The sequence below is a fragment of the Equus caballus genome, chromosome X (genome assembly GCF_041296265.1).
Source record: "Equus caballus isolate H_3958 breed thoroughbred chromosome X, TB-T2T, whole genome shotgun sequence".
NCBI classification, from domain to species: domain Eukaryota; kingdom Metazoa; phylum Chordata; class Mammalia; order Perissodactyla; family Equidae; genus Equus; species Equus caballus.
Window position 1 is genome coordinate 11,762,872 of NC_091715.1, and position 25,077 is coordinate 11,787,948.

General features: G+C 41.7%; 1 protein-coding gene across 7 annotated transcripts in view; it reads right to left on the reverse strand.

The window, feature by feature from the left end:
• CLTRN (collectrin, amino acid transport regulator) overlaps positions 1 to 25,077 on the reverse strand; it is a 42,712-nt gene that overhangs the window by 4,017 nt on the left and 13,618 nt on the right. For all 7 annotated transcript variants that reach the window (XM_070256958.1, XM_070256959.1, XM_023634303.2 and 4 more), the window contains 3 exons: positions 24,086 to 24,171; positions 11,020 to 11,133; positions 6,343 to 6,537 (listed from right to left, as the gene is read on the reverse strand). In XM_070256958.1, the coding sequence (XP_070113059.1) occupies positions 6,343 to 6,537; positions 11,020 to 11,133; positions 24,086 to 24,171 (395 nt within the window). The remainder of the gene's footprint in view (positions 1 to 6,342; positions 6,538 to 11,019; positions 11,134 to 24,085; positions 24,172 to 25,077) is intronic.

The window sequence follows — 25,077 nt, forward strand, 5'->3', positions numbered from 1 at the left end:
CTTGCCTCTCCCTCCACCAACCACAAGGGAAAAATAATCTATCAGGTGTCACAAAAGAATGGGAAGAACTAAAAAGGAAGATGCAAACGGATGAGGACAAGTTTCTCTTCGTTAGTAGAAGGATTTCTCAACCAAAAAGATTCTGAGCGCAATCACTCTGGAAATTTATCAAAGCGAGCTGTGTCAGTGGCAAATTAGGTACATATTGTTCTTTTGTGACCTTAGATCCAGTTGTTCGGAGTCATGGCATTGCTGGGCTTCACAAACTGCAGTGTCAGTAACTTGCTGGTTGGTGGACATGATAAGCAGCTCAAAGGTTATCTAACAGTAACATAGCACTTTGTCACATCTCATAGTGTGTACTGTAATAAACTGATTCACTGCCCATGCATTGCTCTTACTAAGAATAATAAAACTTAACTATCTTTCTGGATCATTCTGATTTGATGTTCCGCTAAAAACATGAATTCTTTTTCCTGAAAAATAAAATTGAGCTTTAATGACTTCCGCCGTTCCTGTAATGTCAGCTGGTCCAGGAAGAGGATAAAACAAACAATAAAAAAAAGTGACTAAAATACCTGAAACTAGCTCCTAGGAGCCTTGAGAATGGATATCTCTCATAAATCCAGAGAGAAGAGGGGAAAAAGAAAGGACGAGAAAAGTATCAGGTGGCCCTCAGAGCTGGGAGTGTTGAAGAACAGGGTTTGCTCAAGATAAAGTAGTTGCACCTAAAAGCAGAAAGAGTATTTCTATCTCCTTTCAAACAAGATAGGGCAGAAGAGCCAAGGTCCAAGAATAGCCAGAAAAACAACAAAGGATAGACAAATATGATTTTAAAGCAGGACAGAATCAATTATTGGGGAAATAGGACTGTCCTCATAATCAGTATGGATGATTCCTGGTGAAAATGTCAGCAACGATGTTGTTACTGGAATGATTTCAGTGGGCATTGCAGCACACTGATTGGTGGGCTTTGGGATCAAGCCCACCTGGTTTTAAATACTGGTACTACTACTTTCTAATCATGTGACTGTAGGCAGGTGGCCTTTTATCTGTCATGTGATAGCAATAATAATAATAATCAGTATCTATCACATGGCAGAAACCAGACTAAGTGCTTTGCATACATCATCTCAACTATTCCCATTGCAATATTGTGCACATTTTATTATTATCATTGTTTTTCAAATGAAGGAGCTGAGACTCAAATATATACAGCAACTTGTCTTTCAGAATGGAACAAAATTGGTAAAAAGAGTGGACCTAGAACTCTATAATCTCCCCAAGCTTCACTCAAAACACGTATTTTATTCCTACTGAGTATGTACATTTAAGAAGAGCAAAGAAAGACAATTATTAGCTCTAACATTTCTGATTTTATTTATACGTCTATTTTCAAGACTATTTATTTAATTAAAGGTTATTTTTTTTAAGATTGGCACCTGAGCTGACATTGGTTGCCAATCTTTCTTCTTCTCCTCCTTCTTCTTTTTCCTTTTCCTTCTTCTTCCTTCTTCTTCTCCCCAACCCCCCCCCCACCCCCCAGTACATAGTTGTATATTCTAGTTGTAGGTCCTTCTGGTTGTGCTATGTGGGACACTGCCTCAGCATGGCTTGATGAGTGATGCCATGTCTGCGCCCAGGATCCGAACCAGCGAAACCCTGGGCCGCGGAAGCGGAGCACGGGAACTTAAACCACTCAGCCATGGGGCTGGCCCCTAATTAAGGTTTATATAAGAATATGAAGTTTCAGTATATGAAAATGTCAGCTGAGTCCCATCCCCTTGTGTGAAAAGCAAGATTTGTAGAAATCCAAATTCACTTCTGTTTACTATTGACCTTATGGGAATAGAAATATAACCAGAAATAAACCAAGTGAATTTATTAATTACTCTACTCAACTGTGAGCATTAGGTAGGTTTCTGTGTCCTGAGTCCTTGACTTGGCTTTGCTACCAACTACAAGATTTTAATCTCCTTTAGGCAGGGACCATCCTATCTATGTCTATATATCTCTATCTATATATGTCTATTTATCTATATATGTCTCTTCCACGGTATGTACCATAGCTCCTATCACAGAATGGATGGTCAATAAAGGAATAGGATATTTTTACCTCTGAGGCTTGGTTTTTGGAGAGATGGACTTAGTTCATCGTTAAGGTTGCTTCCTAAGATCCTAACGTTATAACAGTCTATTTATATATGGGATTCTTAAATCAATTCTACTATGCAAATGCAAGTCTGAAATTGTGCTGTATGTGTGACTCTCCTTTCATGGCACAAAGTGCAAGGTTACATAGAATCAGCACTTTGTAACTGCTTTTTGATGGTAATGCTAGTAACTTCCATTGATATGACACTTTCCAGTGTATAAAGCACTTGTGTATATTCTCTAATTTTGTCTTCTCATCAACATAACTATTTAAGAAAATATTATTATCCTCATTTTCCATATGCAACCTTCTCAAGATCACTCAGCTAGTAAATGCCCGGGCCTAAGACTGGAAACCAAAACCAAGAGTATTGATCTAGAGCTCTTTCTACTAAAACACACATCACATTATCAACTTAATCACCATTGCCATTATCACATCACCCTCACCATTATAACCATGATTGCCCTTGTCATCATCCACCATCACTATCACCATCATCGTCATCACCATCACCATAAAGCTGACCAGAGAACTAAAACACCTAGCTCTGGGCTGGCGCTACACACAGATCTAGTACAGACATCATTGTGAAGTACATGCAGCTCATCCTGGCTGCCTTCCAACCTACCCAGCTCCCTAATTGTTGCCCAAAAGTTAAAAAAAATAAAAATCACTTCTCCATCTTTTCCTTTCAACAAAACTCTCTCTTCCACAAACCATTCTCAACTAGATGATAATAGAGAAGCAGCCTCCTCAAACTATTTCAAAAGGAGATGGCAGTGGCAATAGTGTGTTGAAGCTGGCTGTTACAGGCTTGCAAGGGGTGACTTAAATATTCAGAAATTTCATACTTGATAGGAAATTGACAAATGCTACAAACCAGGGTATATTTTTTAGAGAGCTGGTTAACCACTATTATAGTAAACAGCAGACCTAATAAGACCATTTACCTTTTAAAATAGGCGTTTGTTGACTAAAAAAATCCCAAGTAATGAGCCATGGAAAATTTTCTACAATATGGTGGCAATATCTGGATAGAAAAGATATCCTTTTCCAGCATCCCTTAATCACAGAAATGGGTTAAGCTGATCTTGGATAATAATTACTGATTATTTAGTGCATACTATACCCTAGCTACTTTATACACATTTATCTCATCTAATCCTCATGGAAGCCCTGTGAGATATTATCTCCATATTACAGATGGAGAAATGGACTCATGGAAATTAGATGACTCAACCAAGGTCAATCAGCTAAAGAGTATAGCTGGTATTTGAGTTCACCTAGTTCAGGCTCCAATAACTGCATACTTTCCACCCATGGCTCTGAATGATCAGTGTAACACTGTTAGTGACACAGTTAATAGAACTATTAAAGTTTTACTTGAGAAATTTCCTCAATAGTAAGTTTAAATATTTGGGGCTGGCCCGGTGGTGTAGTGGTTAAGTTTGCACACTCTGCTTCAGCATCCCAGGGTTCACGGGTTCGGATCCTGGGTGTGAACCTACACACCACTCATCAAGCCATGCTGTGGCAGCATCTCATATACAAAATAGAGGAAGATCGGTACAGATGTTAGCTTAGTGACAATCTTCCTCAAGCAAAAAGAGGAAGGCTGGCAACAGATATTAGCTCAGGGCCAATCTTCCTCACCAAAAATAAATAAATAAATAAATATGCATATATGTTAGATAATACTGGCACTCTTTTCCATAGAAGCAGAATGGTGACTTTTTATGACCCCATTGTCCTTCCTGATCTTCTAAGTTTAAGATTTTCTATCATGCAAACTATGCTCATTATTATCTAATGTGTATGCATTGGATTGCTGAACAAATCTTTGTCTTGCCCAAGACTAAAGACTTTGGGGCAACTGCTATCTTTTCCATGATTAGAAAGGGATTTCATCACAATTATCAGGACTCGCCTCACTTTAAACTGCACCCTCTCCTCACCTTTGAAGCAATACTTTGCCCAAGAAAAACCCACTGCAGACTGTATCAAACTTAAAACATGACAAATCAATTTATCTTCAAAAGGTTGTCATAATTGTCCTGACTATATTTGCTAATTATTGATGCCCTCCAGGTTTACACAAGAGATCTGTCTATCTGTTTTTCTAGTTTGAACATGAAATGAATTTATGAAGGCAAGGTTGTGACAACAGCCTCACTCTTCCTGGGCAACAGATTATGATGCTACACACCCAATTATCGTGTTACTGCAGAATCTACTCAGAAGGAAAGAGATAGCTGATCCCAGCACAAACTAGCTGAAAGACCAGCAAATGGCAAGATAACAAAGTAATAGTAAGAGCTAACACTTACTGAGCATTCACTGTGTGCCAGGCGCCACTCTAAGCACTCTACTGTATTAACTCTTTTTAGCCCACCAAGTTAATTATTTCCCTGATACTTTGCTGTCGCTCTAGCAAAGCTATCTATGCACAGACAGCAAAGAAAAAATTAACCAACTTGACTCTAGCACCACAAACCATATTCTCCTGAGTTTCGTTTCCCTGACTCATTGCCTGTGCTTCCTGATATCCATACAGTTAATGGATTATACCCAAGAGTAGAATCTAGGAGATAAATACTTTGGATCTAAGCAGTCTATTTCCAGAGCCCATTCTTCTAACTTCTGCACTATATCGTACTAGTGAGAAAATTGGGAACTACAGAGATGAAGTGAATTCATAAAGGTTACAATCAATAGAAACTGAAGAATCATAGCATTTTAGGATTAATACAAAACTTTAAAATATTAAACACAGATATTCAAATACTATAAGAGAATATTTCTTAATATTCTTAAAAAAAATACCAAAACAAATTAACAATTTGTACCAAGTCTCTTTGCATTACATGTCAAGCCAAAATCAAGAAAATCAAGCAAGTACAACTTGATCTTAATCTTTGAGTTTAATTCAGGGACTAGACATAAATTTTATTTATTCCATAGAGTTTCACTTATCATTTGTGAAAAAAATTACAAAGCCCCAAATTTAAAATGATTACCTTCTGCTAGTAACTAGGGTGAACCATACAGGAAGTAGTAAACCTCAGGAGAAACATTTAATTGAACACAGACTAGGCCAGACACACCCCATATGTTCCAAGTGGGCACCAACACTTTTGAAAACCAATGCATGGCCCTGTGATTCCCACTTACCAGAATTCATCTCCCTTGGCATCAGAAGGGGAGGTTTAGAAGCATCAAAACGTCTAGTGAAGAGCTGAGGACTCTTTCCACTTCCCCTCTGGATCAGAGGTACTTGCCAACAAAATTATTTTCTCCTTTCACTGCACTGAGAAACCCTGCCTGTCTCCTCTCCTCCTGTCTCACTACCTTAGTAACTCTTCCACTGATCTGAAATTCTCTCTTGAAGTAATATCAATAATTTAGACAGCAAAGTTTACAAGTGCCCCAGAATCCACGTAAATGAACTTGAGGAGTGGGAATCTATAGGTAAGGAGTTAAATTGGAAGCTTTCAAACTAAGTGAATTAGAATAACCTGGATATTTATTAAAATGCATCCCCTTTAGAAATTCTAATTTAGTGGGTCTGTAGTAGGGGAAAGGAACGAACATTTTAAACAAGTGTTCTAAGTGATCTGATGCAGGGAGTTGATTCAAAGGCCACTTTGAGGAACATGGTTCTGTATAATGTCATAGGGACTAGAAGATGAGCAACCATCAAAGGGAGGGAAGTACAAAACAGCACAAAAGTACCTGGGGCAAGATGGCGGCTGCATGTACTGGGCCAAGAGGAGGCAGGCCAAGGTGGAGAGGCATGGAAATGACTATGGAGCTGCTAACATTTGGAAGTGGATGACTATCAAAGATTAACTCTGCCTACCTGAAAAGTCAGCTTAACTCTGTATATCCAGTTTACAAAATCATAACACAAGTATTAAAATCAACTCTGAATATGAAACATTCATATGGTGTAGAAGAGAGTGAAAGATAGTAATGGAAGGAGCCATAGTCAAGTAAGGGACATTGGACTCCAAAAAGTCTCTAAAAACAAGAGCATAAGTGATATTTTGAAAATCATCAATTTTTTCAAAGTTTCAGATTTAAGGTATTATCTTCAGCTAGGGGAAAAAAATCCTCTCCTTATTTTTCCAAGCCATGAATAAACAGGAAAACACCCTTTAAATTACTCCCTTTAAATATCTTACCTTCTACGTTGCCTGATTCCTGATAAAATCAATAGTATAATTGCAACTATGACGATGCAAAATATCACACCAAATATAATAATCCAGATGGGCACAGGTGGGTCAGTGGGTGGTATAAGAGTGGAAGGAATTTTTAAAAATTCCAGAGTCTGGTCATTCAAAAAGAAGGCATTGTTGATCCGGTTCCTATTCATCCTAAAATACAATGATGATTAAAAACAAACAAGACAGAAAAAAACGTTAGAAACAGAAGGCACAGGCCTCTCTCTCCATGATTATAACTATCCCTATAAACAGAGCTCCCCCTAGCAGGAGGCTTCAGGTTGAATAGACAGTTCGATGAGGGCAATCACACTGTGGTTTTCTTTTCATAAGTTGCTTCCAGAGAGATGCTCGTCTATGCACCACTGCCCTCCATGTTGCGAATGTCCTAGAAGTAACCAGAAATCCTGAGCTCTGAGCTCTGCCCACCATGTTTTATTTCCTGAGAGGTAGCATCTAGATTTAAATGACAGAACTCTATTGAAGGTGGCTTACATAAATACCAACAGGCAGAAAAAATAAAATAATATGTAAAAAGTGGGCAATAAGCATGAGAAGAAAAGAAAATCAGGAGCAGAAAAGAAAACAGGAAGCCAGGAGCAGCTGCAAATCCATCAATTTGATCTTTTTTTATTAATTCAACAAATATTTGCTGAAAATTTGCTAAGTACCAGATAGTGTGCTAGGTGCTAGAGATACAAAGTGAAATAAAAACACCAAGGAGCCTACAGTCTAGAAGGATGGCAGATCGGTCACTCCACAATCACAGTGCAGTGCAAAGTGTCCTATGAAAGAGGCAAATATGGGCACAGTGGGAGCACAGCAGAAGGGTGAGTACATCCCAGTGAGAAGTCAGGGCTGTTTTCCTGAGAAGGCAACTTTCGAGCTGTGTTTTGAGGGACAAGTAGGAGTTCTTTAGACCAGAGTGTGTAGTGAGCACAGGAATGGAGACATGGTATAGTATGACTTGTTCAGTAAACTGCAAGCAGTTCCGTTTGACTAAAGTAAATGGTGCTTTAGGAGTCCAAAAGTCTAGAAAAATATAAAGGTAAATGTGTTATTTTTCCTGGGGAAAATCTGCATTTGGGTGGTGGTGGCAGTTAGGGAGGGCTTGGTAGCAAAGACTTATTTGACTGAAGCCAAATAAGTGAATTTCTAACTGGAATTTGCAAATTGGGTGAGGAGATTTCTTAGAGCTATTGTATGGCCTTTACTGAATCCCCACTAGATAGGCTGACTTCATCCACCTCTAGGGCAGCACTGGGAAAGAGAAATACAATGTGAGCCTCATGTGTGGCTTAAAATTTTCTAGGCACTGCCATTTTTTTAAAAAGTAAAAAGAAACAGGTAAAATTAATTTTAATGGTATACTTTTGCCTCAATAGATTGAAGAAAATATAATTTCAACATATCCTCAATATTGAGTTGGCTCACATTTCGTTTTGTACTGAGTCTTTGAAATTCAGTGTGTACTTCACACTTAGAGCATATTTAATCTTGGACTGGCAACCTTCCAAGTGCTCGATAGCCACATGTGGCTGACTGCATTGGACAGTGCAGGTCTTGAACGATAGTGATGGCTTGAGAACCTCTGCAGACCAGCACCAGGCTATCAGGAAAGACCTCCTTTAGCAAACAGAAATCTGTGCTGAGGCATGATTATTCATGAATGTGAAGGAGAATCCCAGCCAGACAACCTACAGCAGGGGGTAATTTCAATGTAATTTTTATCAAACCATGGAATGTTTTCTTTTTTCATAATTTAATATTGATAATCTGGGGACACAAACCTTCCCACAAAACAATGAACCCTATTACTAAGGGTATGACTCAGAGTAAAATGAACGTTCAGTACAAACTGAATCTCCATCCACCACTGAAATCCCCAGTAGGTGTCAATCGCGATGGCTATCTTCCAGCCAAGACTGGCCTTGACTAAGTCGAGGCCCTCACAACAGAGCTAAAACAGACATCTTAGAACTGGTTGGTCTTTGTCTCCCCTCATTCCATAGGTGTGGACACTCTAGCAGAGAGAAAAATACTCACTGGATATGGTGGCAGCATGCCTGGGTTCAAGTCTGCACTCTTTATTTTTCTAGCATGGCGGCCTTAGCGAATCAGTTAATCTCTCTCAGCCTCTATTTCCTCATTTATAAGCCAGGGATAGTAATAATTACTTAAAAATGATTGGCATTGATATTAAATGCCACAGATGCATAAGAACACATCTTGTGAACCAGAAAGTCTTATGCAAATATTTGGTGAAACTACTATTATTTTGCCCAACCACGTAGATTCTTCAACCTTGAAACTCCTATTACCTGCCCTCTAGCTACCATCTCCTTTCTCTTCACTCTTTCTTCCCTCTTGGTGGTGTTTCCTTTACTTTCATACAATCCTGATGAACCCTACCCATTCCCTGACATAAATTCTCATTCTATTGGCCATCCTCACTCCCTCATAGCTTCTCCTGCTTGGACCTTTCAAATAGACAGTTTGTTGTGAACATATCCATCTACATCCTTGACCTTCACACCTTCAAGAGTGAAGAAGGTCACTCTTCCTTCTCACGTTAACTGAAGCCTGGTTTAACCACAGTGCCTTCATTTTCCTTGTAGCCCTCCCAGATCACATGGTTTGCATAAAATCTCTTTTCACATGAAATACAATATTCCTCATTCTTACTCTCTAAGTGGTGGGTCTTAGTATTCTTAGTGGCAAAAGTGCAGAAACAACTTAGTTCGAACCTTCTTGTTAAAGCAGATTAAATCATTTTCCATTCGTATAGATCTTTGCTTCAGCAAGGGAAATAGAACGATCGTTCACACAAAAACCTTTGGCATTTGATTATATACTCATTATCTTCAGTGTTAATATTTTACAGAGAGCAAATGAGTTCTTTCACTAGATATTTCTCCTTGGTAAAGAGAACAATATGCATTTCAGTAACTTATAAATCCTTTGTGAGGAGAGTTCCTTTGTTTCATTCTTTCTTTTTTGGGAAATAGTTTGTTTCCTGAACTCATCCAATATACCTTTGCCCAATATCAATCATGTGTGGGATTTGAAGTTTTGACACGCATAAAGTGCACAGCCATTGAAATAAAAACAAATTGCATCCTTCTGCTTCTTTAAAGTAAAGAATACATTTCACTTTTGAAAGTTTGTTATGATCACAAGGAAAGGAGGAGGAGAACTGTCAGGAAAAACTGTATAAAACTTGAAATGGGTAAAAAATATTACTGAGTGTCTGGCGAGAGTAACTTTCTGGACAATTTCCACTTTCTATTGTCTTTGAGTTATCTTGCAAATCTGTAAGTTGTAGAAAACTGAAATAATGTAAATGATTCTTGCCAAAGAAAATCAAGTGAACCGTGTCTCATGGAACATGATTGATTACTGCCTGTTGGAAAGACTGGTCCATCTTTTTGCAAATGAACATCACCATTCTTCAATTCCTATATATGCATGGTTCCCTGAAATCTCCTTAGAACCAGTTTTAACATGTCACTAGCTTCTTCATTAATTAATAAGATAATAAAATCTTTGATATTATTTATTTTTAATTTGTATGAGAGTCATGATTTTACCTTTTTAAAAAAATATAGCTTTTAAAGATAAAGACTGTATATTGACTAAAGAAGGTAAGTCTTTAGATATCCAAGAAATGCGAATATTTTTCTTGCTTTTTAAATAAAAGTCAAAGGTATGACTTGTCCCTCAAAATGCCTTCCATTTATTAACTCATTTCATCTCTTCAACAACTCTGAGAGATTAAATTCCCATTTTACAGATGATAAGAGGAAAGTAAAAGAGGGGAAGTAATTTGTCTGTATTCAAACAGTTAGCAAAAGGCAAAACGGAATTACAAACCTAAGCATTTGGGCTCCAGAATCCATGTGATGAACCATCACATAAGAGTGCTGTACACGGTGTTCTTGACAAATGAAGACAGTACTAAACATTCTTAGCTAATATTTAAAGCAGAGTTTCTCGGGGCTGGCCCTGTGGCCGAGTGGTTAAGTTCGCGTGCTCCGCTGCAGGCGGCCCAGTGTTTCGTTAGTTCGAATCCTGGGTGCGGACATGGCACTGCTCAACAGACCACGCTGAGGCAGCGTCCCACATGCCACAACTAGAAGAACCCACAACGAAGAATACACAACTATGTACCGGGGGCTTTGGGGAGAAAAAGGAAAAAATAAAATCTTAAAAAAAAATAAATAAATTTAAAAAAATAAAAAAAAATAAAGCAGAGTTTCTCAACCACAGCACAACTGACAATGGGGGGGGGGGGGGTTGGCGAATAATCCTTTGTTATGAAATGCTGCCCTGTGCATAGCAGGATATTTAGCAGCACCCCTAACTTTTGCCTACTTGATGCTGGTGACCCTCCCCCCACCACCACCAATTATGACAACAATAATGTCTCCAGGCATTGCCAAATATCTCCCTGGAGGGAAAATTGCCCCTAGATGAGAACCAGTGATGAACTCTAATCTCTAATACAAACTAACAAAATAAATCTTTGACATCTTAACAAGTAAATCATTGTGAAGCAGAGAGAGCATTCTTCAATATCTATGAAAATAACTGAATTAATCACCTAGTGGATTTACCATAGAAGGCAGTGATTACCTTATGGCTTCCTGTACCTCAACAGCAGGAAGGGTGTGCTTTTCCGAAGGGTCTGTAACCACAAACCAGAATGACACCCGCTGAGTTACATTGCAAAGTAGGACGTGGGAAATTCTGCAGATGATGGGAAGAAAAAATACATTATAAATAAATAATACCAAATTGTATTAGGCCATCCACTCTGGTGTAATGACCATCTAAGAGGCGTCCTAGCTGTGTATGAAAAGTCATTTCCACCATTATGAAGAAATGTTTTATTGAGAACAAAATTATATAGGAAATTTCCATTGTTTCAAAATCATATACTTGAGAATCATTCCTTAAATAAGCAATCTACCAAACAAGAAAAAATAAAGAATTACTCAATAGAGAGCATTAGGGATCTCATTCTCTATCACCTGTCAGCTGATAGCACTCCTGCTTCCCCAACACTTGGCCTCTCTCTGAACCACAGACGCCTTTTGTGTTTCCTCATCAAGCTCTTTTCAGCGTCTGCCTCATTCAGCCTTCCACCTCTCACATCCAGACAAATCTGTTGTCCACACTTGATTCAACACTTGCTTGCTCCGTTGGCCACCATTTCTGTCCCTCTCCCACTGTAATATTGGGGCCTGCCCAAAAACAGACCTCCAAACTGAAGTGCTATAATTAATTTATCGGTGGCCTTTGAACATTGTTTCTCCAGTTACCTGCTTTCCCACTGTAGATGGGAAATGTGACTTACTCTACTCTGCGTACACGGATTATGAGCAGAAATGACAAGAAAGAAATGGATTAGTGTTCAGACTGGAGACAATCAATATATGAATGTATGAAATGTATGAAGGCTGAAAATTCTAGGAGAGTCCACATTAAATGAACATTATCATGCTAAAACATAAATCCTGAACGTCTTTCACCATTTGCTTAAGAGCAAAATTACAAAAAGTGACATTAGCAACCATTCTAGAAAAATGACCTTTACTAACAAAAGTAAATTTGTTGTTTTTCCTTAAAAGAGCATTCAAGTGCATTAGGTTCGTTTTCACAATGAAAGAGCAGCCTACTGTCCATTTTCTGTAATTTTCAGGACCTAGTAGAAATTATTATATTTTCTCCCTTTATCTGCCAACTATAAAAGTCAAGGCACTCCTGGGCCTCTTTGCCCAGAGCCCCAGAGCCAAGCACTGGGAACCAACAGTGGGAAGCCGGACGTTCCTGTTCTCAGAGAGCAGGCGGCCTCCCCCCGCGTGGGGTCTCTGTGTTCACAGGGCTGGCCTGGCACGTGCGGGACCCCGTGCCCGGAGGGCCCGGACGTGCGACACCCCACGCGCTGTCCTTGCGCCCGGTACCAACGGTCACGCAGCCTGTGCGCTTGGCGTCTGAAGACTTCGGACACGTCTGGGAGCCGAAGGCCCCGACCCGCCGCACCGCGATCATGGGCAGCTACCTGGGCACAGCCGAGGCCGCACAGCCGCCCCCAGCCCCGGATCGCAGGTCCCAGCGACCCAGACCCGCCGGCAGCCAGCGGCACTGGGACCAGTGCCCGGTCAACCACGTCCACCCGGAGCGCTGGACGCGGACCCAACCCCACCACACCTCCATGGGGCTGGATTTGTCCGAGAATCAGAAGAGCTTCAGGCAGCGATGGCTTTGGAATGCCCGGAACCCCCGACACGTCCGGAGCCCGGTCACCGTCAAAATCAATCCTCCTGAGCGCAGAGAGAGCGTCTCCCGAGGTCCACCCCCGGAGGAGCCCCCGGACCCCTGTGCCAAGGAGACCGTCCTGAGGGCCCTCAGCCAATGCCAGAAAGGAAAGAAGAAGTTCGACGGACCTCTCTGGTTTGAGATCCCTGACCCCGAGGAGAGGAGCCCGAGCCCCCAGCCCAGGCCATCTGCCTTCCAGCCTGTACGGAGAAACGGAGTGACCCCTTCCTTTGTGCCCAGGCCTGGGCCTCTGAGAAGCAACCTCCGCCACTGATGCAACAGTGCCTGACAGGAGGAGACTGACCCGGGCCTGACCTCCAGCCTTCCTGGGCCTTCCCGGTGCACCGCCCACCGGCCACCGCCCACCACCCACCGCCCACCCTGCTGCGAGGACACCACCAACCAGCCCCCAGAGCCTCGCCTCGCTGGAGAGCTGGGAGGGATCAGCACTCCACGGGGCCTGGGGCCTCCTGCAGCCTCATGTCCCCCTGTGTCCCAAGAGGCAAGGCCCTGCCACCACCACCTCCTGAGACTCAAACCCACAGTCCTTTTACCCTGTTGGCCCCGCTCTACCCCTCCGTGACTCACTGACACCACCAGGTCACCTCCCACCACCCCAGCTGGCAGGTCTGCCAAGCCCCCAGGCCCACCTCTCTGCTCCCTGTGGAGCCCACGCTGAAGATACACTGTTTGCCTTCCTCCTGCCCAGCCAGGCCTGCCTTGTCCCTGGGACCACGCTTACCCAGAAAGCCTGCTTCTCCACTATTTGCCCAGTTTGTATAGAGGAAAGTTTGTTCTTATTTTAAATAATAATAATGGTGGGCAGCTTTATTATCATAGAGATTGTCATCGTCTTTCTTTCAAAGAGTCACACATTAGGATTTTGTCCACACCATGGCTTCCCCACCTCAGCACTGTTAACATTTGGGGCCAGATAAGTCTTTGTTGTTTGTTGGGTGCTGTCCTCTGCATTGTAGGGTTTTAGCAGAATCCCTGACCTCTAACCTCTAAGTGCCAGTAGTGTACCCATATTGTGAAAATAAACCATATGTGTCCAGTCACCACCAAACATTCAGGAGCCCCTCCTTGGGGGTGGGAGGGTGGTGGGAGTGGGGAGAGGCTGGCAAAAAAAAAAAAAAAAAAAAAAATCCCACTGGTAAAGACGCACGGGGGGACGGTGACCCCTACTGGCAGGAACACTCAAGCTTGGTGTCCCAAAATGGGTGGTTTTAAAACACCTACAGGGATGAACAAAATGAAGTGGTGCATGCTTGCCAAAAACATTTCCCCCAATTTTGTAGAATGGTGTGGGGTGTGAATTATTCATGATGTTTGGCTTTATTAATAATCAGAAAATGTATTTTTTTAAATGAGCAACTTAACCACTTCAGGTTGTCAAAATTCAAAAAGGTAAATAATATCAAGTGCTGCTAAAGATGCAGAGAACTAGAATCCCATATATTAAGAAATTTCTATTTTTTAATATAAAAAAGTTAAATAATATCAATTGCTGGCGTGTCAGAGGGTCCAACTGTTCTGGAGCGGCATTTGGAAGTGCTTCCTAGAACAGAGTGTGGCCGCTAGAAACTCTCTTACACACACCCTCACACCCCAACACAGATTGGTGAGGATGCTCTTTGCAGCACACTTGTCAGGGCAGAGAACTGGAACAACCTAAATGTCCAACCTAAATCGAGAGGGGAATGGATCGAGTAAATACGGTGTGCAATCTCAAGGGAATAGCATTCCACAGATGGCAGGAAAGAAACAGCCAGGGTTTCTCAACTATTGGGCTACTGGGCCAGATAATTCTATGTTGGGGAATGCCCTGTGCATTGCAGGATGCTTAGCAGCAAACCTGGCCTCCACCAACTAGCTATCAGTAGGACCACCTCCAGTAGTGGCAACCAAAAATGTCTCCGGGCATTGGCAAATATCCTCTGAAGGACAAAAACACCCCCAGTTGCAAACTACTGAACTAGAGCTACACTGTTTTATAAAAGGAGGAATCTCAAAAGTACAGTGTTGAGTGAAAAAGAAGGGAAGTGGGATACTATGTATAGCACATGCCCTTTACAGAATTAAACAACTACAAAGTAATATTGCTGGCATAATAGAGGAGGCCAGAAACCAGGTAAGAGGCCATTTGGACACTCTGCCTGTATTGTTCTTTCTATCTAGAGCCTCTTCAAATACTGTTCAAACATGAATCTCATGGTATTCCCCTTTAGAGAGTCAGAGACTACGCCGTAAACAAAGCAAAGTCCCTTCTCCTCTGGAGCTTGCTTTCTAAGGAGGTGGAAACAGAAGATAAACAAGGAGATACACACACACACTGCCCGCTGGGGAGAGAGCATATAAAGAAAGAGAAGGCAGGAGGAGGGCTGCACACAGCTCCATCAGCGTAACTGTGGCCCTGTATACTCTCCTGTCCCCGTCACCATGGAACTGCACTATCCCTTACCGTGAATTCAAGTTCTTTATTCATTGTTTCCACTGGGTGGCAACTCATGCTTTAATACAGCCCCTCGGCAGATGAAATGACAATATTTGCTCTACTTAGAAATACAGATTTCCAAATGATTAAAATTATTGCTGAAAATACTCAGTGGAGACAGTTAGTGTTAGATACAAAAAGTCCTGGACTGAATCCCTAAAACTCAAGCTTTTGTCTTGAAGTTTACTACCTGCCATTTACTAGACTTGAGACACTGCATGCCACTCTACATGAGTTAAGAGCAAGGGCTGGAGATCTTAGTGTGTCAGTGAGGGCGCTGTTGGCATTTTGAGTAGGAAATTCCTTGCTAGGTGGGACTGTCCTGAGTTTGGCACCACACTGATTATCTCTCATCCCCTCCTCCAAATGCCATAGCACTCTCCAGTCATAGATATAACCCAAAAACACATCACATTTCCACATGCCACCTGGATATGTTATGGATGGGGTCAGTGTCCATACCTATATAAAAAACACTTATAAATCTCTTCAAAAGTGTCAAGGTCATGAAAAACAAAGGCAGACCAAGTTCATGAAAAACAAAGGAAAATGGAGAAATTGGCAGAGATTGGATCAAACTAAAGTGGAGTAGACTCTGGAACAGAAAAGGAACATTCGTTTTTTAAAAAGGGAAATCCTAAAATACTACAGTTTAATAACATTAAATGAATTTTAATTTCATATTTTTGATATACCTACCATGGTTATTTAACACAATAACATTAGGGACATGGGTGAAGGGTCTAGGGCAGTTAGTTGCTCAACCTCAGCACTATTAACATTTTAGGCTGGAAAACTCTTGCTTGCGAGAGGCTGTCTATCCTTTTGCAGGATGGACAGCAGCATTCGTAGCCTCTACACACTAGATGCCAGTAGCACATCCAAATGTGAAAACCAAATGCCTGCAGACATTTCCAGATATCCTCAGGAGCAGTGGAGGGAAAAATACACCCAGGATGAGGACCATGTACACAGGATCTCTCTGTATTATCTTTGAAATTTTTTTATAAATATCTATTTTTTCAAATTGAATACACACACACACACATACATACAAATACAGGAGCAAAGCAGTTATTTTTAAAGTTGCCTGGGCAGAGTAAAATGACCTACAAGAACAAAACAAGGAAATTGAGTAATAATAGTTCTTACTGGCTTCACTGATAAGGAGATAACAGATACAAATGTACTTTGATAATAAGAAAGAGCTATATTCAAATGCAAGATATTGGCATCTATCAGCATAAGGGTGGTCTTAATAATTATGTAAAAATTTAAAAAATTAGTTCTGTTTTCTATTCAGATTTGTCAAGTATTTATTAGAATACCTCCCACTGTACTAGTGTCTTAAGAAGCACCATTTCCATCATTTCTCCAAGATGGATATTAGAAAAAAGGTGGAGAGTTTTAGCTGCTTAGGGTCTTCTTCAACAGAAGAGCACTAGGTACCCCTCCTACACGATGGTTCAGCCAGGAGAAGTCTAAGATTTTAAGCGAACAAAAATGTAACCGTGTGCTCGACAAATACCAACCATAGAAATACAATTGCAGAGAAGCATTGATAATTTGTTCAGATACTGGCAGCTGAACTAGCAATGAGTACGCCCTCTTCCTAAAGTAGCCAGGCTGTGGGAAAGCACAGCCCTGCTTCTGGAGACAGCTGCGAGGCAGAGGCTGTGGAAGATGATGGAGACACACTCATGGGCTGGGGCTTCCCCCTTGTTTGGATGATTTGAGAAATTAATTGATGTCTTGGCTCCCACAAGAGTGAGAAATTGAGGTCCAACAAGAGATAAAACCCAGGCAGGAGGGAGCTCCTTCTACTCTGGCCATTCCCACCATATCCACCATGGGAGTATCCTCCCATGGGACTAAGGTGGAAGAAGAGGAGAAGTGGGTGGGTGGGTGGGGCCCTGTTTTCTGGTGTCCACTGTGCCCCAATAGACAGGCCTCTGATTTAAGAGCCAGGATGTTAATCATGCTTCATTCACTCACAAATGTTTACTAAGACCTAACATTGATTAGCCAATATGGTTAGGGATGGTTAGGAAGAGTTGCTATTACAGGGGCATTTAGATTTCATGACTCTACCCATAAGTTCCAGGTACAGGAGTTTAGTGCTACTAAGACCATCGAAGCCCAAGGTCACAGTGTCTTGAGCCCACCAGAAGATTAAACGCCAAAGTAGAAGCCAGTAATGCCTGAGATGCCAGAATCTGCACACGAGATTCCATGTCCCACGTGAGAACAGACCCAGGACAGTGGGGAGGGCAAAGGGCTTCTAGATGTCATGTGGTTTGTCCAAGTCTTTGTCAGGAGGGTCTCCAACCCCTGCCCTGGTTTGAACTTCATTGTCTCCAAGCAAAGAACACCCTTTTTAATTTTATCAGCTGAGGGTCACCGGGGAGACTATCAAATATTTTGTCCATAAAGATTTGTCCATTTTGTGCAACAGACGACTTCTCAGGGCCCCAGGACATGAGGGCCAGGCTCGAGTCTGTCCCGTGCTGTGAGCCCCTGTATTCCTGAAGTGTGGCCCACATGGGAGCTCGGTAAGCGATTGTGAAATGAATGGACAGATGAACAAACTAATAGAATGGAGTAGTGACTTCCATTGTTTGTACTCACTGTTTCTACATTATTCCAAGAGGGACAAACTGAGAAAGTAAATTGTGCCAAGACTGCAATAATACAAAAGAGAGGAAGGAAAGGAGGGTGATTACTTCCCAAAACTTTGTTTACCCGACCACAAATATTCAGACAACATAATAACACCAACATGATAACTGTGTAGTCGAAGAAGACTCCTGAATATAGTGTAGATGGGGTAGCCAAGAGGACGTGTAAATGTAAGGAAAGTCGGTGTTGAAATGGAAGGAGCATGAAGGCTGACGGCACAGTCTTCAGTAGTTAACTTGCTTAGCAACCAAAGGATAGAAATTCCTTCCATTTACAGATTGTGTACAACTAGTGTGACTTCTTCCATGGTCTTTCTTCCAAATGTGACCACAGTGAATGTCTTCTAAGATTTGCACAAAATGGAAAATTAACCAAAAAGTACTTACTGAGCTAAACATGTCTTTTTAAAGTATGTTTTAATGTAATAAACCGAAATGTCCAAATCTTAAAAGTTCTCATCAAAAGAAAAAAAAATTCTGTGACTATGTAGGGTGATGGATGTTAACTAGACTTATTATGGTGATTATTTTGCAATATCTACAAATATTGAATCATTATATTGTACATCTGAAATTCATATAATACAGTGTGTCAATTATACCTCAAAAAATAAACTGAAATCCCATTAGTACAGCTAAATAGAAAATCTACATTTTCAAGATTGTAAGTATAGGTGGATCTGATGGAATTATTTGAATTCACTTCAATAATCATTTTATCCAACCCTTTTACAAAGTAATAATACTTATTCATATACAAATAGCTTCTTTAAGCAACTCACTGAACAGGTAAAAACTCTTCACTCCCTTTCCTCAAGTGTGGGGAGCCCTGGTCTGAAGGTAATTCTCTAAAAATTGGCTCCACTGCCATTTCTCATCGATGGCGCCAGACAGGGACAACAGCATGCAAGGGGTGGCAAGAATCGGGCTCTTGTTTCTGGAAATCAAAGGACTAAATAGGAGCTGGGCTGCTGTTTTACAAGCACAAGGCTGTTAATCCCCTTAGCATGGATACAACAGTACGTTGTTCTCTTTTAGGTCACAAGACTTCTCCTTGAATAATTAGGCAGAGGAGGAAATCCATTCCATGCCCTACCCCAGTTAAGTCAGAAAGAAAATGCCGTGGCTGAGTTACCTCTCTTGCTAAAAATGATAAATTATCCTAAGAAAACAATATCTGCTAAACGAGAGAGATAAATTTCCCAGTTTATCCGGGAAATAGATTAAAGTTTAAACATAGATTACATTTTCCTTAGAAACTACTTTCAACATTTAAAAATTCCGGTGAAACTATTTAGTAAATTTGGCCTTAACGTTACTATAAAAACTTGAGAACCCCTGATTGCCATCTTCAGTCGAAGTCCCAAGAAAACTTCAAATAACCTAACCTAAAGAAATAGAAGTTTTTATCATTTAAATAATTCCATCCATTTTCTATTCTGCTTTTAAGCAAATCCAGGAAATAGCAAGAAAATCACTTGATATCAAGATTTCTAGAGCCAGCCCTGGTGGTCTAGTGGTTAAGATTCAGTGCTTTCCCTGTCACAGCCTGGGTTTGTTTCCTGGTTGTGGAACCACACCACCAGTCTGTCAGTTGTCATACTGTGGCAGCAGCTCACATAGAGAACTAAACCAACAACTAGGCTACATAACTATGCACTGAAGCTTTAAAAAAAAATGTAAACAATGATTTTGAAAGAATTGTCTTATTTCTGTCACATTTAGTCCCTATTCCTATAATTTCTACCTGGGCCAGCTTCTTGGGTGTGGGCCCTGTGCTGTGTGGGACCTGATTTTACATATCATACTAATCTCAGGGCCTAGCACATAGTAGGCCTTCAACAGAGGCTACTTCATTCTGTGGCCCCAGCCCAGCAGCGCCGCTCAGCAGGCTGGCCTCAGTAGACCACAGTGAAGAGAGAGGTTCATATGGCTCACAGCGCTGCCTGGGGGCCCTCGGTCAGCTCTCCCTTCCCCACCCCTTGACGGCATCTGGAGCAGCTGGTGTGGCTTTCCTGCCACCGCCGGCTGTTAAAGAGTTCAGGGCAGCCTGATGAAAACCAACTGTCTTCCCGCCTCTGCCGCACAACGGCCCTCCTTGCAGCAGTGCTGGCCTGCATGGTGTGCCCCATGCTGTCACTCTCTGACCTCCACTTCCTCCTGCACATCTCACCTTGCCTCCCCCCACAGCTGCTTCGTTCTGGCTCATTTGGGGTGGAAGTAGAAAGGGGAGATGGGAGAGGGCGGGAATCAGAGAAGAAAAAGACAAAGCGCTTTTTCCTTAGCCAGGGCTCTTTGTGGTTCCCTCCTGCTGTTGGGGGTGCTCTGTCATTGGGGGTGTCCTCATGCTCTTAATTCAGAGTGCATTTGTGGGGCCTTTGGGGACCTGTCTGGGGACCTCTGCACTGCATCTTCCCCTGACACGGGTGATGCAGTCTGGCCAACTTCCTCCATCCCAGCCCTGCTCTGCCTCCCTGGTGACTTCCAGCCTCACTCTACCACCTCTCGGCCCTGCAGTTGGTTCTCAGCCCCAAAGGCAGTGACTCCATCCAGCTCCCTTCAGCAGCCCCCGCTTGGCCCCAGAACACATTCAAGTGCAGGCTGCTCACAAAGCTGCCCTCTCACCCAGTCACAAGAGGCTCAAACCAGCCTTCCACCTTTAGACTTCTCCAGCTGAGAGGAGGCTCCAGCTCATCCAACCGGGAAGTGGTAGGCCAGTCTCTCCTCTTACAGACAACTCCACTCTCTGAGCAGTCTCTGCCTCACTTGAGCGAGGCAGGAAACAAGCAAGAGTATCACTCAAAACACACACTCACTGGTAGGGCGAGGGCACCGACTCATCAGAATGGACCCGGCTGTCAGCACCCCACCTGGCTGCGTGGTGTCTATGTACTGGAACCCATTCCTGCCCCTGTCCTATGGGGAAGGCAGTGGAAATGCCACAGCCCTCTCTGCAGGCGCACACCCTCTGCCTCTCTGACCCTCTAGCCTTCTCTCCCCGTCTGCTTGGTGTGATGGTGACTGGACCAGGTCAGCTCTCCAGCAAGTCCTGCATGGAAGCAGCCAGAACCTCTCTCTAGAGGTTACATCCGCTTTCATAATCAAGGTTAAACTGACTGGATCAAGGATATGCCAATCTAGGCTTCCAAATGTGAACAGGCATTCTCAGGAGATACTGTGCTCTTATCACTAGCGTTGATTGAGCTTGATATGAGAGATATTGTAGTAAGGACTGGGTGAATGTGGGATGAATCTGAGAGTATTTATTATTCTGTGAATCACTTGGCTATCTTGACTGAGTTACTCTTTACATTTTCAATTCAGTGCATCTCAGTATCAAGTTTTCTGAAATATTCATTGAATACGCAATAACGTGGGAAAAAATAAACATACAGCAAGTGTCCAAGATTTGAATCCCTGAAGCCATCCTGGAAAGCGATATTTCTCACCTTCCAGAATTCACTCTGCCTCACACTGGCACCAAAAGACCTCTGAAAGGCAGAAGATGTAAAATCTGATCCATTTGCCAAGCTACTGGTGTCTTCCATCCACTCACCACATTCAAGTCAGACAGCCCCTCTGCAAAGTTGTTTTCAATGCCATCTTGCATTTTGTGGTCCCCTTTCCCACAGCAGGAAGGCTGTTCATGTAAAGATGCAGCCTCCTTTATGGCAGCGCATGTAGAATCGGGCCCAGCACTTGAATTGCATCTTAAACACATCCTGATTCATTAGGCAGCCCTCATCACTCAGCCCCCTGACAGCAGTATTCCTGTGACTCATGCTGCCTTATATTTTACAGAAAAAAGTTTGTTGACCTCTAATCTAGTTTCACACTTTTCGATTTTTTGAATTGGCAGTGGCAACAAAAGCTTCTATATATCTCGTGTACCCAGTTCCAAGCAAAACACCTTTGCAAATAAACAAGATCAGATATTCACAGACTCCTACCATGCCCCAGGTTCTGCAAAAATAATTTCAAAAGTGAATTTCTCAAAATTAATCTGAAATGTTACATATTTAAATTAACTTCTCCTAAGAATGGAAACATCTGATTTAACATAGTCATTGAAAGGTGAAATTTAGGGGCCGGCCCTGTGGCCGAGTGGTTAAGTTCGCATGCTCCGCTTCGGCGGCCCAGGGTTTCACTGGTTCAGATCCTGGGCATGGACACGGCACTGCTCATTAGGCCACGCTGAGGTGGCATCCCATGTGCCACAACTAGAAGGACCCACAACTAAAATATACAACTATGTACTGGGGGGATTTGGGGAGAAAAAGCAGAAAGGAAAAAAAAAGGTGAAATTTAGGCACTTAGAGGAAGTAATATTATACTGAACACAGCAATGTAGAAAAACCTACTGAACAAGGACAAGAAGATTAAGAGACTAGTTGAGGGGTTAGCATTGTGAGATGACTAGTGGATTTTTTCCTTATATTTTTCCTTTTTAATTTCTTATACTGCAATCACAATTTTTATTGATAATTTTAAAAGTTGTTATAAATAATTGTAGAAAGAATGCTGTAGTTTAAAGGCATAAGAAAAAAGCAAATATATTTTTTCCAAAAATCTACAAAATAGGAATAGAGTTCACTTAGGATATAATTTTGTTTTGCTATATATCTCCTTCTTTTAATTTTTTGAATCACTTGAATATATTATGTGACTATTTTAAAGTATCTATGTGTGTACACACAAATACATATATCATATGTTTATTTTGCTCCCCCATGTTTCACTCTTCTGTTTCCTTCTTTATATTCACAGCCCATGCATCATATATTGTGGGTTTGAGGGAGACCAATAAACAGCAATCCTCTTTGCCAGGTTCTGAATCATTATAGAATTAAGACGAAAGAATGAAGTAGATAGGAGACCAAAATAAAAGGCTAGGTTGGAGGCTACGACTTTAATCAGCAGGCAAATTTCCTTCCTAATTTTAAAAAAATCCTGAAATGAGACAAATTCACCTACAGCGTCCCAGGTAGAGCTGAACTGGGGCACGTGTCATGACATACTGGAGTATTATCCAAGATATTTAATACCCTGTATGATATGGCAGCTACCCATCTAAACAGTCCTCATTTGCGAACAGCGCATACAGCCTTATAGGTATGTATGCATGCCCACGCAGGGCCTGATTCTGTACTTATGTAGGGGATGGCATAGAAAAAATGCCGGCTCCTAGAGAAGCGAACCCATGCCCAGTTTCTCCTTCCAGTTCACCAACCAGATCGGTCATTTCTCCTCTCAATGGGAAGAGGGAGGGAAAGAGTAGAGAGAAACCAGGACTAGTACTCTAATCACAAGTAGAGATGGAAGTAAATATTACAAATAGAGAAGATTCCTCCAGAAGAATAGATAAAAACTAAAGCTTTTAAGAAAATAAACAAGATGCTATGACAGATAGCAACAGTGGGATGAACTCACACACATTTATTTTCAAAATGAGTTCTATGAACTGATTTGTTCCCCTTCCCCCAAAATTCATATATTGAAACCCTAACCCCAAATGTGACTGTATTTGGAGATGGGGCCAAAAGGAGGTAATTATAGTTAAATGATGTCATAAGGGTGGAGTCTTGTTATATAGGATTAGTGTCCTCACAAGAAGAGACACCAGAGAGCTCACTCTCTCTCCCTCCGGTTCCCACCCGCCCCCTGACCACACGCCCCCCAACAAGAGGCCATTCGAGCACACAGCAATCTGGTGGTGTCTGCAAGCCAAAACAAGAGACCTCAGAATGAAACCTCACCTTGCCAGTCCTTGATCTTGGACTTCCCAGCCTCCTGTACTGTGAGAAATAAATTTCTGTTGTGTAAGCCCGTCTGCGGTATCTTGTTATGGCAGTCCGAGCAGACGAATACAATGAGAGTAGAGTCCTTTCTTTCTATCTATCTGTCTATCCATCTATCTATGTGCAAGAGAAATTATATGTATACAATAGAAATGTAGAAAGCTTATGACATGACTGCAATTTTTTTGGATAATTATCTTCACAGTGCCCAATGAATGAAAAGCATTGTGGGAACATGATATAAATTGCAAGCTGAGCTAGATTATGAAAGTCTTTTAAAATGTTAAATAAAAATGTGGATTCCTTTGAAAAATTGGTTAAAAAATTATTTTCAAGATCGAGTTTTGAATTAATGTACTGTCTCAAATAATACTGCAAATAATCAAGATTTTTCACTGTTTACTTACTCTGTTTTTTCTCTGTTGGCAACTTTTCTCATGGAGAAAGCCACCATCGCTTTGAAGAGATATTCTTCATTTGTATCCCAAGCATACTGAAAGAGAAGTAAAACAGAAAATGTAAAGTGAAGAGGCATGGGGTAAAAAACAGTCCATTGGAATCTAATTGTAGCCACAGTGGTGTGGCGCCCCCCCCCATCTCATTTTCTTCATACACTAAAGACTGGAGACCATGATAAATCATGTCACCATAATGTTCAGGATAGAGTTTCCTGGACATTCTATCATTCCAAGTGTGGAGTGTTTCTCATTGCATTATCTTCTTCAGAATCTGCAGTATTAGTAGCAGGTCAACAAATAGGGCACTTAGACTTCTTATCCTGGACATATACAGTCCGTTCCCTTTCTCTCTTCACTCATAAACTGACTCCCCCTCTCAGCTTCCTTTCCTTTGTTAACATTGGTACAATTTTTATTTTCATTTTCTTAGCTGGAAACTTGAGTGTGTGCGTACATTATGGGCTGAATTGTGGCCCCCCCTCCCCATTTATATGCTGCAGTCCTAACACCCAGTACCTAAGAAGGTAACCAGGTTTGGAGATACTGTCTTTTACAGAAGTGATTAGGTTGAAATGAGATCATTAGGGTGGGCCCTAAACCAATATGACCGGTGTCCTTGTAAGAAGAGGAAATTTGAACACAGACACGTACAGAAGGAAGACAATATGAAGACACAGGGAGAAGACGGCCGTCTACAAGCCAAGGAGAAAGGCCTGGAACAAAGCCTTCCCTCAAGGACCTCAGAAAAAACCAACCCTGCTGACACCATGATCTTGGATTTGTAGGCTCCAGAACCGAAAGAAAATCAATTTCTATTGTTTAAGCCACCCAGTCTGTGGTACTTTGTTACAGCAGCCCTAGCAGACTAATGTGGCTGACTCCACATTTTAGGCAAGTAATCAAGCGTAACTGGAGAAAGTCACAAAACAGGGTTTGTTGGT